The sequence below is a fragment of the Petaurus breviceps genome, unplaced genomic scaffold (genome assembly GCF_028583685.1).
Source record: "Petaurus breviceps papuanus isolate PSGF00001 unplaced genomic scaffold, PetGlider_PUasm1.0 90281, whole genome shotgun sequence".
NCBI lineage: Eukaryota > Metazoa > Chordata > Mammalia > Diprotodontia > Petauridae > Petaurus > Petaurus breviceps.
In genome coordinates, this window is record NW_027187205.1 from 594,932 (window position 1) to 614,244 (window position 19,313).

Sequence of the window (19,313 nt, forward strand, 5' to 3'; positions counted from 1 at the left end):
GTTGCTTTCCTTGGACAAAGCCTGGGGGGTTAAATATCTGAGAAGCCAAAGTTCTAGTGTATTTTGTTTTGCTTTTGACAGGCCCTAGCCTAAACCTCCTCACTCTGGTTTGTACAGTGTCCGTCATAATTTCTGTTTGATGAATATCCACAAATGGCTCAGACTGGGAAATGAACCACACTCAGCTCTGGGACAGTCATTTCGACAGCCACCTGCTAGGAACAGTAAAAGAACCACACAAGCTCCTACCTGCAAATGCCTCAGTCATTCTGAGGCTGGCTCTTGGGGAGAGGGGTCTGGCAGCCTGCTGATGAATCTGAGGAATGCCATATCCACCCTACAAAACAAACCTTTTCCTTCCATGACCCTTTCCTAGGGTTAGTGCTCATTTTTGCCCTCAAAGCCACCATCTGCTACATGGTATCTCTGCTTGAGAATTCAGAGACAGTACTTGGAAGAGATGACTAGGGGCTGCCCTGCTGAGGAGGAGGTGCCCCTGTACAAGGGCAGCAAGTGGAGCAGGACAGCTGTAGAGGTAGAACTCATCTCTAGAACTGGGCTATTTATTCAATGATCAGACTTCCCTTAAGATTGTTAATGGAAATGTGTGTATAACAGGTTGTTTACCATCTACTTACTGATTATGCAAGTTGTTGGGGGGAAATGACCTGACCCAGAAAACAGATCGTAACTTTCTCACTACAGATGCTTCCCGCAGTTGGTACTACCTGCTTATGGCCCTTCAAAGCCTGGCAGAGACCAGTGAAGCTCCAGATAATTCAGGAAGCCAAACCACAGCCCTAAAATAAAGACACCATCCAGGATAGCTGGGAAGTCTGCATTTATAGCTGTAAGTTAGCTATTTTATTGTTTATGGACAACAGGCTGGAAGATGAACTAGAAGACATGACAAGACAAGATTTCTTTGGTGCTATCAATGAAGATAACTTCTTCCAATCAATGCTTTCTGATGAAGGATAGAGGCTGTGTCCTGGTATATATTTCAAGGGTCTGCGATTATATTTTACAGAGGACAAAATTAGGACCAATAGGGAAAAGTTCTATAGGACAGCAAATGTTACATTCCTATAATGAAGTATTTTCAAATTACAGAATTGAAGTAGTGAATTCCCCTTCTGGAAGTTATGTATATTATTAACAATAGAGGTACACACTCTTCAAATATGTACCAAGTGCTATACTCCTCAGAAACCACTCGTCAACAGTTGAATTTTTTAAAACCCTTTGACAATTAGAGAGCATCTTAAAACTTACCAAGTGGTTGGCAGACATTTCCATAGACACATCTGAATGTGTCAAATCGACCCCTCTAAGGTTTGCCTAGTACAGATCGTGTTCATGTTACTCATAAGGAAACTGAGGCTGAGAGAAGTGAAGAGACTTGCCAGTAGTCTTACAGACAAAACAAACGTGTCCTGCTGGTCTTCACTGCACCTGCCAGTATCTCTAGGCCTGCTGTTCTGCTCATTATGTGCCATGGAGGGATCATTCTTGTAGATAAGCTATTTGTACTGCAATTGTACTTCCTGGAGTTGTGAGCTATGTGTATTTTCTTCCATAAAACATGGTCAAATATTTAATATAAAAATAAAGTCGGTGAAGAAAAAACAAAAGGACGGCATCTGAACCTGTGTCTTCTGACTCCTCTCCTGACCCTCTTCCCACTATACCGTCTTCTCTCTAAGCGAATGCTACAGATATTTACACATGAGTCAGGACTGAACGTGAGCACCTCTAAAGTCTCTTCCGATTCTGGAATTCTGTTATTCTTTAGTTGTGGAAAACATTCAGATTTAAGTGACAGGTGGGAATTTGGGAGAAAATCTCACTCCATTTCTTTGTCAGACTCCTTTCTGACTGAAAGGCAATTAACTGGGCCATTAGATTCTACAAATTATTGCTACTCCAATATTCCCAACCCTTGCTCCCAAACTGTTGCTACACAGGTAAGCAAGGAGCAAAGCACCAGCTTTGGCCAACTAGAGTGCCAACTAGCTTGTTGCATACAACCTGTGACTACAGAAAGAGGGCTAAACTTCCTGCCTCCCACCAAGCGGAGCTCCAATTCCATGCTGCTCTCACAGTTAAGTAGGCTGGGTACATAAGGAAATCAAGAAATACCCAAGTCCAAATGACTGTGCAGAGCCAGCAAGCTTTCATTTTTGTTTTTCCAGAGGGGTTTAAGGCAACAGCTGAGCCACATACCCACAATTACAACAGTGGAGCCAAAGAACTGTGTGTCCCAAACTAATTAACATTTAGTTCAAGACAAGGAAGTCGAATAAGCTGGTCGATTTTGCCCTTTGCCATTTTCTATAACAACAATTCTTTAATGTCTGGTGGGATATAAAGCTGTGATGGCTTCCTACTAGAAAAGATCCACAGGCTGGCATGATGGCTGATCTAAGAATTTCTTCAACCTCTAAATTAATTTCCCCGCTAAGCTCTGTCTTGGAGGAGTGGGGGTTGAGGTAGAACTCCCAGTTCCAAGTTCATTTCTTTACATGTAATGGCAGTGGTGGGATTAACAACCTCTCTTTATTATTTCTTTCCCACAAGGGTGTGAGCCTCACACTAAACTTCTTCAAAAGACAAGTCTCACAGATACAGGTGTTTTAAATTTATTAACCAGGCTTTTTATCTCTAACCAGCTGAATTGGATTTGAACATGAACTGTATTTGCTGACTGTTTTTATAAAATCGTTCTTTAGATTTAAAAGGCTTTCCCTTTGCCCTCTCCACCCCCACCCCCATTCATCTTTGAATCAAAACCACAAGATAAACTGGATGCTTGTCAAGGCTGCTTTAGCTATTGGCCAATCATCAGATCCTCACTTTGCTATTAGTTGTTACTACAAATACTGTGTTTTGGTCCAAGGCCAAGGACATGTTTAATGGGTGCAAGGGAAAAATATAAAACATAGATCATAGTTTGATAATCTCTTGATATATTAAGAATAAAAACAGCAGCAGGAAGAGCTATTCTCTCTACACTTGTTTCCTTCATCAACAAAGATCTTCCAAATGCTTACTGAGTATACATTCAAATTAATGTATGTATTGTTTTCAGCAACTGCATTAATCTCTAAGCTATTTCTAATATCAAAAGCAGACCCTAGGCATGGCACGCTATCTGAAAGACCAAATTAGATAATAATTCTCATTCTCTCATGTGGCTTGTGACAATTCTGAGGCTCGATGGGTGTAAGTGCTGTAAATCAGGACAGCATTATCTATCATAAGAACAATGAAACAAACAAAGCAGAAGGTGCCTACACACTGTCTTACCTAAACAGCTGTTTGTTAGACAGGGCAGCCCCGCCTGAGCTGACAGCCAAGGTACAATTAGCACACTGCAGCTCTGTAGAAGGAAAGAGAAGGAATTTATAAGAAGCCAACTTATCGATGAAGGGGACTTACCTTCTACCCATGGAAATCAAAGTGCCATTGTATGGAGAGATAAGAACTGGATTACTTCTCCACCTGTCGACACTGAAATGTCAGTATATTACAGGTGAGTGTGTGTGTGTGTGTGTGTGTGTGTGTGTGTGTGCGCGTGAGTCTCATACCTAAACGAGAAATAATTGATACAGAGACTAAAGCAGTGGTTCAGATTTCTTAACACTATGCCTACCCCTCCACCCTCAGGGTTTCCATAACCAGAGTAGTAATCCACTGCAGCCCCTGAGATTCTCTGATAGGGAAGGAAGTAAAGCATCAGTAACTGATGTATGAAGTGATATGCTAAGGCATCAACAGGGAAGGGTTAGGGCTGATCCTTAGGAGTATACACCCTAAAAATATCTTCAACAGTGGAAAGCCAAAACTTTATCTCACATCAAAGGAACAGCTTCAATTGAGTCATATACCATTTGTTCAGACATTCTAAGCATGTGTGTCACTTGTGTTTAGCCTTTTAGGGTTTGTTGGATTCTATGAGCTCCTTCAAATTAGCTACTTTTTCAACAGGACTATAGGTAGCTTTTATTAATGGGTACAATTGAAGTTCTATCAATCAATCCCCAGTGCTTAGCACAGACAGTACCTAGCACACAGTAGGTACTTAATAAATGACTATTAGAAGAAAAAAGTTCTATGACATGGCACTGATCTCACTAGTCAACTGTGTGCTTTGTTTGAGGTTTGGGAGGAGGGCTAACAAGGGAGATAGAAGGAATAGCCAAGTATAAGGAAGAGCTTGAGAATGAACAATAAATGAGTGATAAGAGCCACCCACTACAGATATGAATTTAGAATCTTTATTTAGTTACACGACATCAGGAATTGGTTAGTGTCAGGAGAGTGTTCCATTTCATCACCTGGATCAGTTCTCTTTCTCTGAACACTCCAAAATGCAGTGTAACAAAATGATGCTGTAAAATTGGCCTAAACAGAATATTCAAACAATAGCTGTTCAATAACTGTCTTTGCCTTAGTTCTGTTGGGGAGGGAAAAAATAACCAAACCCTCTGCAAACCAGCAGATGTCTTCTGTTCAAGGAGATGCTTTCAGCAGGTTTCTCACTTGCCCTGCCCCTTACCCAGTTGAATGGAGTGAAAAGACAGCACAACAGGTACAGTCTCCTGTACCAAGAGTGGGAAACAAAAACAAAACATCTAGCTCCCATAGCTAGGATTCTAGCATATTCTTAGACTAGGCTAAAGACATAGCTGTGTGCACAGGAAGCAGGCAAAGGAGGTTTTCAAGGAAGGTAATGCCCAAGCGCAAAATGAAGTGTCCAGACCACCCCATAGGGGAGGAGCCTCCTGCAATGGAATCATGGGCAGAAGGAATTATGGAGCTTCAAGGAAAGTGTTGGTACGGAAAACTGATGACACAATCTTTCCAGTAGAGTTAATGGTGCCTTCACTGTCTGAGCTGGACTCAGAGTCACTGCTTCCAGAGTAGGCCCCTAGGCCTGGAAGGATCCCAATGCAGACAGCAGCAGAGGGGCAGTGAATAGTAGAACCACTCAAAGAACTGCTTCCAAGTGGCACACATGATGGAGTGTCTGTGGAAAGAAAAGACTATTATTTAATTTTTTTAAATGATGGTGCTCTATGACTTGGTACAGCATTTTTATAAAGAAACAAATTCATACCCCTGAGCTCATCCACCTTCATTCAGTGCCTCTTAGAGGTAGGCAGAGACAAGGATTATGTTCTGTTTTATCTCTGTATTCCCAACAACCACAGTCCCTGGTAGGTGCTTTATAATGCTTACTGCAGTGGAATGACTTTAAAGATAGATAAAGTGAAATAGAGATTTACTCAAATCTTATAAAAAAAATTAATGGTGAAGCTGAAAAGTTCAGATTAGGGACCTAGTTTTTTTCTTATTGTGACTATATTATCAATCATCAGTATTATTACTAATGATAAACAAATCCCATATGACATAGCACTTTAAGGTTTATAAAAGTCACAACAAACCAGTGAGATATGTGGCATGGGTGTCATTAACTCCATTTTGCAGATGCAGAAACTGGCACTCACAGGTGAAGTAACTTTGTATGCAATTCTAACAACTGCAAATGCTTAATACATTAATCTGCCCAATAAATATTAATCAACCTATGTATCTATCATTCAAATATTCTCCTGGCCAAGGTCATTAAAGTAATACTCTTTATTATGTTTGCAAAGAATTAGAAATTAAGGGGGTGAGCAAACACTGATAGAGAAATGTAAAGAATGTACACGAATGTAATAGAGTACTATTTTCCAGTAAGAAATGATGAAGGGGATGGTTTCAGAAAGACCTAGAAAGACTCATATGAATTGATGTAAAGTGAAGTGATCACAACTAGGAGAACAATCTATACTACAACAGTATCATTTTAAAAAAACAACAACTTTGAAAGCCTTAAGAACTCTGATCAATGCAATGGCTGTCCATGATTACAGAGGACTAGTGATGAGGCCTGTTGCCCACTTCCTGAAAGAGAGGTGATGGTTTAAATATGCAGAATGAAAAGCATTTTTGGACATGGTCAATATGGGAATTGGTTTTGCTTGACCATGCATTTTATTTGCAAGAGTTTTGTTTTTCTTTTCCCAGTGAGGCAGGAGAGAAAAAAAATGTTCTTTAATTGAAAAAAATTAATTAATAGATAGACAAATGCCTTTAGTTTCTCCAAGGAGGAACTGGGCAGTAAGGAGATATGTGGCACTAACTTCCTTTTACTGAGGAAAATGAGGCAAAGATTAGATGACTTTCCAAAGACAGCTAGCATGTTACAGACCATCTCCTCTAATCACCAAATCTAATGGCCTTTTCAAAAACCTCATCCTTCTTAACTTCTCTGAATCTTTTAACACTGTTTCCTATTCCTTTTCTCTTTGATACTCTCTGTGCTGTAGATGCTGGGGTGCTTGAGGTGTCTATGGTTGTAACATCAGTTTGTAAAATCAATTTGTAAAACCAGTTTGTAAAATCACATTCCCCACCCTCAGCCTCACAGCATTAACTCTGCCTCTTCCCCCTGCCAGCACTCTGCCTAGCAACAATTCATGAACTGTTTATCTCCCCCTAGAATAATAGCCAGCTGCACCTATGAATCCTTCAATGCACTATCTGTAAGTTAACTCCTCAGCCAATTATACACATCCTGAATCCCCATTAGCCTTGGCTCCCAACATCCATCCTGTCAAACATGACACTGATGGGTGGCAGACTAGGCACTTCTCAGTCAGCCCTAACTGCTAGCTGACTTAGTAAGGTTTGAAGCCTAAAACCACACCTCCAGGTAGCCCCTCGCTGGGCTGTTTCCCAGTGAATTATGGGCAATACATGTTAGAAGTTGATATTGAAAGTGCATGTTCCGAGGGGCGGAGCCAAGATGGCGGAGTAGAAGCAAGACCTTCCCACGGCTCCGGCTTCCACCCTCCCCAATCCATGTAAAAAGGGGACTCTAAACAAACTTTGGAGCTGCAGAACCCACATAATGACACAGAGAAGCTAACCTCCCGCTGAGGACAGCCCGGCAGGCCGGCAGGAATCGGCCAGTGCAGCGCTCTGGGAGCCGAGCCCAGCACTACATCGAGGCTTTAGCCCCAGGGTGGGCCTGACCAGCCACCGGCCGGAGGGACTCCAGATCAGCAGCAGCTGTGGCCGTTTCCAGATTTATCAACACATAGACACAAAGGACAAAGTGAGAGGTCAGTACAGTCTGGACTTTGGGACCAGTAAGTGGAAGTGCGTGGCTTTTACCCCCGGGGCGAGAATCAGGATAACCCAGGATCTGGCAGCTTCTACACTGAGGGATCGAAGGGCTTGGAATGTGATATTCCGGAGGTCAAGGGAGCTGGGATTAAGACCAAGAGTCACCTACCCAGCAAAACTGAGTATCATGTTTCAGGGGAAAATATGGTCATTCAGTGGAATACAGGACTTTCAGGCATTCTTGCTGAAAAAACCAGAGTTGAATAGAAAATTTGACATTCAGATACAAGAAGCAACAGAGGCATGAGAAGGTAAACAGGGAAAAGAAATCATAAGGAACTTATCAAAGTTGAACTATTAACATTCCTACATGGAAAAACAATAATTGTAACTTATGAAACTTTTCTCAGTAGTTGAAGGGATTAGAAATATATATATATGTCTTTATATGAGGGTATGCGGGCATATGAATGCATATGTGAATGTGTGTATATACGTTTACAGGTATACATAGATAGAGGGCACGGGACCAATTGAACAGGAAGGGATGATACTTAAAAGGTGAAATTGAGAGGTGAGAGGAGTATAATGAGAGGAGATGGGGAGAGACAGATTGGGGCAACTATCTCATACAGAAGAGGCAGGGGAAAATGGTTGCAATGGAGGGGAAGAATAAGAGGGCAGAAGGGAATGGGTCAACCTTATTCCTATTGAATCTGGCTTGAGGAGGGAGGGAAATACACACTAGATAGGGGATCTCAGCCTCCAGGAGAATGGGGGGGAAGGGGATGAGAGGGGGGATGATGGAAGGGAGAGCAGGCTGGGGGGGGGAGGGAAGTTGGAAGCACCCACTTTTGAAAAGGGACAGGATCAAAGTAGAGAATAGAATGGGTGGAAGGGAAATGTAGTCAGTCTTTTACAATATATCTACTATGTTATTGTTTTGCATTAGCCGCACATGTACAACTTATACTGAACTGCTTGTCTTCCCAGTGGGGGTGGGTGGCGGGGGGGAAGGGAATGAATCTGGGATTGAAAGTTTTAAAATCAAATATATATATATATATATATATATATATATATATATATACTATTATTAATACCATCTTACATGTAATTAAGAAATGGGATGTACAGGCACTGAGGCATAGAGATCCACTGGAAAAGTCGAAATGGGTATGGGAGAAAATATGGGAGAGAGCAGATTGGAGGTGGGGATATCCTGTGGGACTGCTGTTTTGGGGGGATGGGTGGGGGAAAAATGGGGAGAAAATTTGTAACTCCAAATCTGATGGAAATGAATGATGTAAATCAGAAGTTAATAAAGCATTAAAAAAAAAAAGAAAGTGCATGTTCCTTTAAGCACTGACCACTCCTTAACTCCTCCCTAATCCCACCCTTACTCACCTAGTTAGCATAATTGGCATCTGATTGACTATTGTAACTCTTTATAAACTATACCTATGACTTCTTTAAGTTTGCAGGTTCCCTAAGACCTCCTCCTGCTCACTGTATAGCGTAACAATAGACTTTTACAATCCTGACTTAAAAGATTGCTTGGGTCCTATGAATTCATTCCAGATTGCCCACTCAGGGACCCTGGTCATTGGAGCCCCTGTAACACCTATTACCCCCTCATCATTTGTTTTCATTACACTGATTTCTCTGTATTCTCTTTCTACCTGATCTGACAGGTCCTTCTTAGGACCATTCTTTGCTGCATCTTCATCCAAATTACTAATCTCTATGAAGATAATTATTAGATCTATTTATCTAGTTCTCATTTTTCTCTATCTAGTTCTAATCTTTCCCTTGATCTCTAGTCTCACATTTCCAACTGTTTACTGGACTCCTCAAATTGTATTCCTATAGACACCTCAAACTCAACTAATTATCTTATCCTCAAACCACCCTCTATTCCTAACTTCTTTATTAATGTATCGGACAACACCATATTCATAAGTTCATAACACAAAACTACTCTCTTTTATCTACATATTCAATCTATTACCAAGGCCTGTTGATTCCACCTTCATAACATCTCTTGTGCCATGGCCCCTTCTCTGCTGACTCTGACATATTAGCGATGAGGTCCAAATCATCATCATTTCACACCTGGACTATTGCAATAACCTCCTGGCTGGACTCCTTGTCTCAGGTTTCTCCCCACTCCATCCTCCGTTCAGCTGTCAAATTAATGTTTCTAAAAAGCAGGTCTGACTATATCACCCTCCTATTCAATAAACTCCAAATATAAAAGCCTCTGTTTGGCTTTTAAGCCCTTCACAGCCTGGTACTCTCCTACCTTTCCAGGTTTTTAAAAATACTATTTCCCTACACATATTCTATGATCCAGTGATTCAGGCCTCCTTGCTGTTCTCCATATAAGATACCCCATTTAATGACTGTACATTTTCCCTGGCTGTCCCCTATGGCAGGAATTCTTTCCCACCTTATCTCTCTATCCTTAATGTTAGTGTCTCACCCCTGAGATTATCTCTAATTTATTCTGGATATATAGTTGTTTGCATGATGTCTCTCCTAAGACCATGAGCTCCTTGAGAGCAGAAACTGTTTTGCCTTTTTTTGTATCTCGAGAACTTAGCACAGTACCTAGCACACAGAAAGTGCTTATAAATGCCCACTGACTTGACTTGACATAGCCCAAACTAGAATTCCTGGGACTTCCCCCTCCTTCCCTCCTAGTCTCCTAAAAGTTATACTGCCTGCCCAAGAAAGGAAAGCCATGATCTATACTGAAAGACTGAAAGGGAAAGAGGATGTTGCAGATAGCATCATTTTAATTGCAAGACCCAAACTCAAATAAATTCTGGATTTGGATTCAGAAGTCCTGGGTTCAAATCCTGGCTCTACCACTTACTATCTATGTGACCTGGGCAAATCAATTAACTTCTCTGGGGTATAGTTTCTTCATCAGTAAAATGTGTGGGTTGTTGAACTCAGTGACTCTGAGGTCCCTTCCACTTCTAAAATCTAAAACAAAAGAACATATCCTTGATGGAGTCTGAGTGGTTTGTAAACCAAGGGCTGGCATATTTAAACACCAATCTGAATATCATTTATCTCACCAAACTTCAACAAATGTTATCATCTAGGGCAGGAGTCAGCAAATTACAGCCCTACGACCAAATCCAGGGTGACTAGGTGTCAAGGTTTTCACATTTTCAAATACATTGTAAACATAATTTTATTATATTTTAAAATGTAAAAAAATCATTCTAGTAGATTTGACCCTTAGGCTATAGTTTATAACCCTGATCTAGATATCAGTATTAAATACAGTAACACATCACTTGTCTGGAGGTCATTTATTCGACTACCACAACTATCTGTAATAAAGTCAAGATTTAAAAGGTAAGGCCTCTAAGCAGCCCCCCCCCCCCAAAAAAAAAGCCATAAAGCCTATTAGGCTGATGGGCAGGAGGGATAAATACACAACATCTAGAGGTAGATACAATGACATCAGTAAGAAATGGCAGCTGAAAATGAGAGAAGAGACAGAAAAACTATGAAAAATGGACATAACTCAAAAAGCACAGCAGTCTGAGGTCACTCAGTACAGACACAAACAACTCTACGCACCTCAGTAACACAAGTGAATCACTAAGTTCGAGTGTAGCGATTAAATAATATATATAATGATAACCCTGACTCATCAACAAAAAGTTAAATTATCTTCAGCAAAATCAATTAATCAACAAGCATTCATTAAGTGCTTTACTATGTGCTTGGCTTTAAGGATACAAAGACAAAAATGTCATAGTCCTTGCCCCCAAGAAGCTTATATTCCAATGGGCAGGACTGTACAAACAAATATAGATATATGCAAAATACATACAAAAACAGATAAAAAGTGGGGGGTCATGGGGAGAAGCAATAGGGTGGACCCAGTGAAGACCTCAGGCCTTGAATGAACCTAGGGATTCTAAGAGGTCAAGGTAAGGACAGGAACACATGCCTAGCATGGGAGACTACCAGAGTAGAGAGGCACAGAAAGGAGAAATGGAGTGAGGTGTATAAGGAATAGAAAGAAGGGCAGTTTTTCTGGACCAAAGAGTTCATGGAGGCGAATAACAAGAAATAAGTCTGGGAGGCAGGCAGGTGACAAGTTATAAAGATCTCTAAATGCCAAAGAGATTGACTATAAAAAACAAAAAATAAAAGTACATAACATTTCAGAAAGATTCCAATCTAAAATGTTTTTTAAAAGGGGCAGTGAGTGGGGGGAGAAGGAATTTGACACTTTATAGGTGTCAATCTTTAAGTATCTGGAATCACCAACATGGAATACTTTCCAGACAAAGGCAGGTATATATGTTAATCTACCAACAAGATTCTGGATATATTGTCAACTAAACTACCTAATTTTGAAATTCTACCTGTAAAATAAAAGGGCCTTGTTTCCTACAGACAGGACAGTCAGAGTCAAATGAATAGAAGCCAGTCAACAAAAATACAATTATCACATATAATAAAGTGGCAAAGTCGTGAAATGACATCAATAAAGCTTTTGGAAAAAAAAAAGGAAATTAAGTTTCCTAAATTATCTAGAAGGTTGCTAGAAGGAAAAAGAAGGGTAGTTAATTGCCCAAAGAGAAAGAAATCTGCCCTCTAATCTTACACATTTGGATGTGCCTCTTGCCAGCTTTCCTCATTTGCAGGAACTCATTGTAAAGTCAAATTAATACTGAAAATTACTAATAAGAGTGTGTTCTTAGGATTCAGACAGATGCATGACTTGAGAGTAGATAGAATCAACTTTTGCATTCACTTGCTCTGCTATCAAGCTAAGGAGCAGTAGCACAGAAGCGGCACCTGCCTTCAGCTGTAGGGCCCTATCTATTGCTCATGCTGACGAGGTCTTATTAAAAGGATTTGTCTCCAAAAGACTCAGAAATCAAACAATGGTGATTAAAACTTAAGTTTTGAGGATTTCTGGGCTGGTAAAACATATTGACCCCCAACAGGATGTCTCCTTCCCAGGACCTGCTAGGGAGAATTGAAGGACAGGAAAAGGGATGTGGCTGAGTCAAAACAATTGTAAAGCTGATTTTGTTATTAGACACACATTTCCTTATATCATATCTAATTAGATAGTACCAGTTAAATAAGTTTTCAGTGTTTCCTAATACTGCACTAGACATTAGAGATACTAAGACAGAAAACAAACTATCCCTTGTCTACAAGGACTTTACACTCTTCCAAGACAACACATACACATATTAGTATATGCAAAACATACACAAAATATACATACAAGGAAATTATATGGAGAGACACTAAGGGTTGTGTGGATCAAGAAAGGTTTAAGGTAGAAGATGGCCTGAGAACAGAGTTTTGAAGGAAAATTCAAGGGTGAGAAGGGCAGGTATTCCAGACAATGGGAAAGTCAGTGCAAACACTCAGAAACAATAACAAGGCCAGTTTGGTTCTACCACAGACTGAATGGAGCAAGGTATAAGAAGGTTGAAAATGTAGACTGAAGCTAAGCTGTAAAGGACTCTAACAGAAGAAGTTTGTACTTGGTTTTAGAGGCAGTTGGGAACCACTAGAACTTACATGAATAACATGCCCAGAGCTGGTAGCTATGTGTAAGACAGACTGGAGAAGAGAGATGTGATGAAAGGAGACCAATTAGAAGGCTACTGCAATAATACAAGCAAGAGGGGCCAATGACCTTAAACCAGGGTGGTGGCCAGGGGAGTAGAGAGAAAGAAATCATCTAGTCCAATCTCTTCATTTTAAAGGTAAGGAAACTGAGAAAACTGAAAAGGTTAAGTAACTTGCCCAAGGTCACAATGGGATGTGAACTCTGGTCCTTTGACTTTGGGACTCCATCCCAGGAGCACTTGCACAAAGTGTCTGTCTCAGAGGACAAAGGCTGCATGAGATTAGCACAACACTGGGCACAGGTGACACTCACCAGCTGAGTGATGGTGTTAAAGTTACTTAACTTCTCAGTGCCTTGGTTTTCTCTTCTGTCAAATGACAGTGATATTAACTGTGCCCTCTCATTCACAGGGTTGTTGTGAGGAAAGCACACAGGTTAGAATGCTATAGGAGTTACTGTTATTATTAGAGCATGATGTCATTGCCTATAGCTAAACCAGGGCAAGTAGAATGGAATAGAGGTCATGGACTCATTGCCTACAGCTAAACCAGGATGATTCAAAGAAGCTATGAAGGTTTTATTTCTATGTGTGTAAGTGCATGTGGCTGAACCTGTGACTTCATCAGTGTAGGGAACTTCCACAGATGCAAACTGGTAACTCATTTGCAAGTTACAGAGTTGGCAGGAGAGGTGAAGTGACTTTCCTATGGTCACACAGCCAGTATGTGCAGTCAGGGAGACCAGAATCCAGGTCTCCCTGACTGCAGGACCAGTTCAGTGCTTTATCCACTATACTACTGAGTTGCAAGCACCATCCACGAATGAGTCACATTTAATGGAGCTGTATAATCAGATAAAATAATGAGGGGAGAGAGTTATTTAGCAATACTGTCAGCTTTGCAATTGTACTGGTCCTCATTAAATCAGCTGATTCACCTACCAGAAATCCCAACATGCTGCAGAAGACTAATGCTTTAGGGATAGCCATATTTTCACTCAATACCAGATATGAGCAAAATATTTCCCTCATGGCTAGTAAGAGACCCATCTTTGGTGATTCATTATTTTTAAAGTATATTATATCATTGTGGGGCTTAATATAAAGGAAAAAACTTAGTAAAAGAGCTTCCCAAAAGTAGCATGAGCTAAATCACTGGAGATCTTTAAGCAAAGTTTGGATAAACACTAATTGGTAAAATTACAAAAGGTATTATTTATATATGATCTAGACCAACTATGTGACCCCTGAAGTCCTTTACAGATCAAAGATTCTACGTTTCTACAAAGAAATAAAGCTAGGACTTGTTTGGGTTTATGTGCCTCAGTCCCACAGAGAGTTGGGGTGGAGTCATAAATAGCAACTGAGATGACTTACTAGTTTTCAATTCCTGATTTAACCACCAGAGTTCATACTTTCACTTAAAACCACATGTGACTTAAAAAAGATTTTGCCAAATAAATGGTGGCCAAGTCACAGTTTTACCAAAGAAAATAATTGGGGACTATGCTAAAGGGAAAGGTTTTAATTCATAAATTCAGACCAAGCCAAACATTCAGAAGCACTTAGATATTCTACTGTCAACTGGCTATAATCTAAATGGAAACCACAATTCTTGGCATTTTTATCAGAAAAAGAAAAATGCTTTGCAAATAAAGCCAGCCCTAAGGCTATGTAACCAATATTGGGAGTCCATAACTGGTATCTCTCTGTTCTAATGGTCCAACATTTCTTTGTACGGCAGTTACCAAAACACTTCAGTAAATCATACAGGCCTGTTTATAAGCATCATACTATATGTATATTCCTATGGTACACATGTATCCCAGTATATCCCTATGGTACACATGTACTATAAGTAAAGGTAAAATATTTATGCTGTTACCCACTTTGATTCTGATCATCTTGCTCAGTGTCAAGTTTCAGCCTTTTCATGTTGTTGCTGCCCTCTGAACTGTAACAAGAAAAATGGTGACATGTTACGTCAGTACAAAGTGATTGTTCCTGGGAGAGCAATGCTTTATTAAACATTTTGACGGATTGTGGGTAAACTTCAAAGAACTAGGGGTGGGGGAAGAGAAGGATCTTTTATATGGCAAAATTAGTCTCTGGATTGAAATCATTAATAAAATTGTTTCTTCAAAAAACTAACAGGTAGCTAGCTGGAGGCCTATTACAATTCTATGCATTTTATCCTTGTCCAAATTCCTGGTTTTTTAACTGGTATCAACGAGAAAATTATGATCATGACTAAAAGTAGGCTTTCAAGAGTATCTAGACCTACTGAACAACTGTTCACAGATGAATGTTATCTGATTCTACAAAAAACCATTGACCACTAGATGATCACTTCACTGGAAAATGAGACCAATGCCCTCATTCACACCCTCTGAGGAACAGTCATAAGAAGTCCAAACACATACATGCAGTTTTTTCAAAAAAGAGAGGGTTACAAAGAAATGTTACCAATACTGCTGTTGCCCCAAAGCACAGTGCATTAAAGTAAGATCCATAAGCCAAGAGTAAATACTCCAAAATACCCTGGTCAGCAACCTAGTGACTCTAAGGAAGAAGCTTGGGAAGGCACTTCTCACCCTTCTTTGCAAAGGTGAGGAACCAGAAATATAAACATACTGAAGATAATAATAATAGACTTTTTATATGTGCTGGTGAGTTCTGCAAAAATATTTTCTTCCCTCTTTTTATTCACTGTTAAAAAGAATGGTTCTTTCAGAAAGGGGGATGAGGTTACAATGGAAAACGTAGGTTATATATCCATAAATAACAAGCGCAGACTCACTAAAAGATGAAAGGAATAAAATCTAATTAATTTTTCTAGTGTAGCTTCAGGCATTGGTGAACATTTTATAAATATATGTTCCAGGATCACAGATTTAAAGCTAGAAATATGCCTTGGAGGGCATCTTGTCTAATCTGCTCATTTCACAGAAGAGGTTGAGAAAGCAACTTTTATCACACAGGTCATAAGTGACAACAGGATTTGAACTCAAATCCTCTGACTCCCAATGCTGTGCTTTCTTCATTATTTCACACTGCCTCCTCTAAAATTTGATAAAAAATGACTGATCCAGTCATAATGACTGAGAAATAAGATTTATGTATCCATTTCTGATTTCATAAGAAAAAAAGAGTTATTTCGTTGACTACAGATGCTATATCCACAATCAGCAATGAGCTTTTAAAAATCTAAACATTAAAGTATTTACTAAGTATCCACATCTTCATGGCAAAAAATCTGTAAGTAACCACATTCAGCATGACACAAGCTGGAAAAAATTATAAATATTTAAATAAACTCAATCAACCACAAAAAAAGAATAAAAGACAAGGTAGATAACTCATATACACAAATTTTATATTTATTATCCCTGCCACATTTCACAGGAAAAAAAATCATTAGGTGAATAATTTGGTATAAATAGGTTTATCATTTTCTAGGAAAAAGATGAGGTTCATATTAACTCCTACTAAAAGTATTGTTCACTTGGAAAGTAGTGAGGAAGGGGATAATAGGGGGAGCAGATTGGGGGAAGGAGTAGTTAAAAGCAAACACTTTAGAAAAGGGATAGGGTCAAGGGAGAAAATAGAATAAATGGGGGGGCAGGATAGGATGAAGGGAAATATAGTTAGTCTTTCACAATATGACTACTATGGAAATCTTTTGCATAACTATACATATATAGCCTATATTGAATTGCTTGTCTCCCCAGTGGAGGTGAGTGAGGAAGGAAGAAGGGAGAGAATCTGGAACTCAAAAGTTTTAAAAACAAATGTTAAAATATTGTTTTTACATGCAACTGGGAAATAAAATACAGGCAATGGGGTATAGAAATCTACATTTCCCTACAAGAAAGTAAGGGGGAAGGGGAAGGGGGATAGGGAGAATAAAAGAGAGGGCAGAATGGGTATTCAGTATGCTTGCTATCCTGGGTAGGGGAAAGATGGGGACTCATCTCGAAACTCAAAATCTTGTGGAAATGAATGTTGAAAACTAAAAATAAATAAATCAAATAAAAAATACTGTTCACTATCCTATACAAGATTCATACTGAAAGGGAGAAAAAATAGAAACCTGACTTGACCCCAAAAACAACATTGCTCTACAGGTACCTAACAACTATGAAAGGTCAGCTTTCTGTGCTCTTCCCTAACTATTTTTGCTTTTAGACAATTCATATAATTTTGAGTGGTTTGTAAAGTTTACTTTATTAATGATTTTACCTACAAATAGAAGAGGCTCCTTTTATATTACTTGAATTATACAGTCTGATTCATGGATAAGGAATTTTTCTAAAACCATGACAAAAGTCCATTCAACCAACTTTTTTTTGAGATTTGAAGATAAATGATTTCCCAACATTTCAATTACCATTTCATTACCAACATTTACAAAATGTTGCCCTTTTAAGCCACATTTTAATAAAATGCATCATAAAATAGTCACTGATAGCCTCTTTTTGAAAACAATGAAGTAGATTCAAAAGCCACACAATCAGACTTGCATTTCACATAGTCCCTAAGTCCTCATCAGCCCTACACATGATTATTCCACCACATTTCTAAATAGTGCCACGGTTAAACAATCCCATTATCCTGATAGAAAAAAATACCTTCTTTGTGGTGAATTCTGGGAGATCAGAAAGGCATCCTACTAATTCTGGCAATAACAGAAGTAAGTTTTAAGTTAAAGTTTCAATTAAAATTCACTTCACTCAAACCAAGTCAAAATGGCAGAGTAGAAGGAAACAGAACAGCACAGATGCCTCACAACTGCTCAAACCACAATCTTAAAACATTAGATTGAGTAGTGATTGGGCAAAGGAGAAAGTATATATAGTAGATCATCTATTTTACCCTAGCCACAATTCTCCCTATAGGCAAGTGACCTGGGCAAGAACTGTGGAATAGAGGTAGGCTGGAATCATGGACTCATTGCCCATAGCTAAGTCACGTCAGCAGAATGGTGATGCCTAGAGCTCACAGCTGGGTCCATACCAGCGTCATGGCATTTCCCAGAGGGAACCAAAGCTTTGTGTCAAAGCCCAGATTTCCAACTGTGGGGTTACGCAGAGCAGATACTGGACTCACTCAACCAAGATCAGCTGCTATTATGGTGTCATGAATGATAAAAGAGCAAACCCAGAAGAGAAGAATAATTCTCAAACACCTCTAAACAAAGACTCAAAAGAAAACAGCATGGCTACAAGTTCAGTTAGAATTCCTAGAAGAAATGATGAAAGCATTTTTAAAAGGTTTAAAATCATATTAAATGAAATGAGAGCTTCAAATGAAAGAAATCAGAAAAGAGATGAGAGCTATAGAGAAGACACTTGGAGAGATTTTAGCTCAGCACAAGAGGTATAAAACCTTACCCAACTAAAAGACTCCCTGAATATTAGAATGAACCAATATTAGCTTAATGACTGCATGATGACAAAAAATAATAAAACAAAGTCAAAAGGTTGAAGAAAAAAAGAAATTATAAGGCATCTTATATAAAAAAAAAATAGACCTCGAAAAGGTCAAGGAGAGATAATTTAAAAATCACTGAACAACCTAAAAGTTTTTACCCCTCCCCTCCCTCTCAAAAGAGCTTAAATCTATTTCAAGAAATCATGAAAAAAAATTGTCCAGATCTCTTAGAAACAGAGGAAAATTGAAATCCCAAATGAAAACTCCTAGGAAGGTCATACCCCAAATCCAGAGCTTTCACGTCAAAGAAACAATACAACAACCAGTCAAAGTTCAAGTAATAAAGAACAGCAATCAGGATCACAAGATTAAGCAATTACAACCATAAAGGAGTACTGTGATAATCCAAAAGACAAAAAGATATAGGCGTCACAACCAAGAATCTAGCAAAACTGAGTATAATGGAAAAAATGGACCTTTAATGAAAGAGGGCTGCCACAAATTCTAGATAAAAAGACCAGAGCTGAATAGAAACTTTGAGATGTAAATATGGGAGTAAAGAAAAATACAGGGGCGACTAGGTGGTGCAGTGAGTAAAAGCACTGGTCCTGGAGTCAGGAGGTCCTGATTTCGGTTCCGGCCTCAGACACTTAACACCCACATAAAAAAACTAGCCGTGTAACCTTGGGCAAATTACTTAACCCCAACTGCCCTCCAAAAGGCAAAAAAAAAAAAAAAAAAAAAATATATATATATATATATATATATATATATATATATATAAAGGCAATTAAAAGCCAGCAATTAGAAAGTCATAATAAAGAAAAAGTATTTATATTCTAATGGAGCAGACAAGGAGAATGGATCACATGAGCATCTTCTAAGAACCATAATGTCACACTAGTCAGAGTAAAATAAGATGGAGGGCGTAAGAGTGATTTCTGTTATGTTTTGTGATTTTAAAAGAAGGGAAGAAAAATAAAAGATACAATAGGGAAGAAAAGGGGAAGAATTGGGAAGGGGTGGCTCATTACCTTACATAATTGGGGGCACAAGTGGAATTTG

General features: G+C 39.1%; 1 protein-coding gene across 1 annotated transcript in view; it reads right to left on the reverse strand.

The window, feature by feature from the left end:
* Positions 1-4,258: 4,258 nt before the first annotated feature.
* Positions 4,259-19,313, reverse strand: part of PSME3IP1 (proteasome activator subunit 3 interacting protein 1) — a 43,371-nt gene continuing 28,316 nt past the window's right edge. The window contains exons 6-7 of the mRNA XM_069107804.1: positions 14,705-14,769; positions 4,259-5,032 (exon numbers count right to left, since the gene is read on the reverse strand). Of these exons, the coding sequence (XP_068963905.1) occupies positions 4,815-5,032; positions 14,705-14,769 (283 nt within the window). The 3' untranslated portion in view covers positions 4,259-4,814. The remainder of the gene's footprint in view (positions 5,033-14,704; positions 14,770-19,313) is intronic.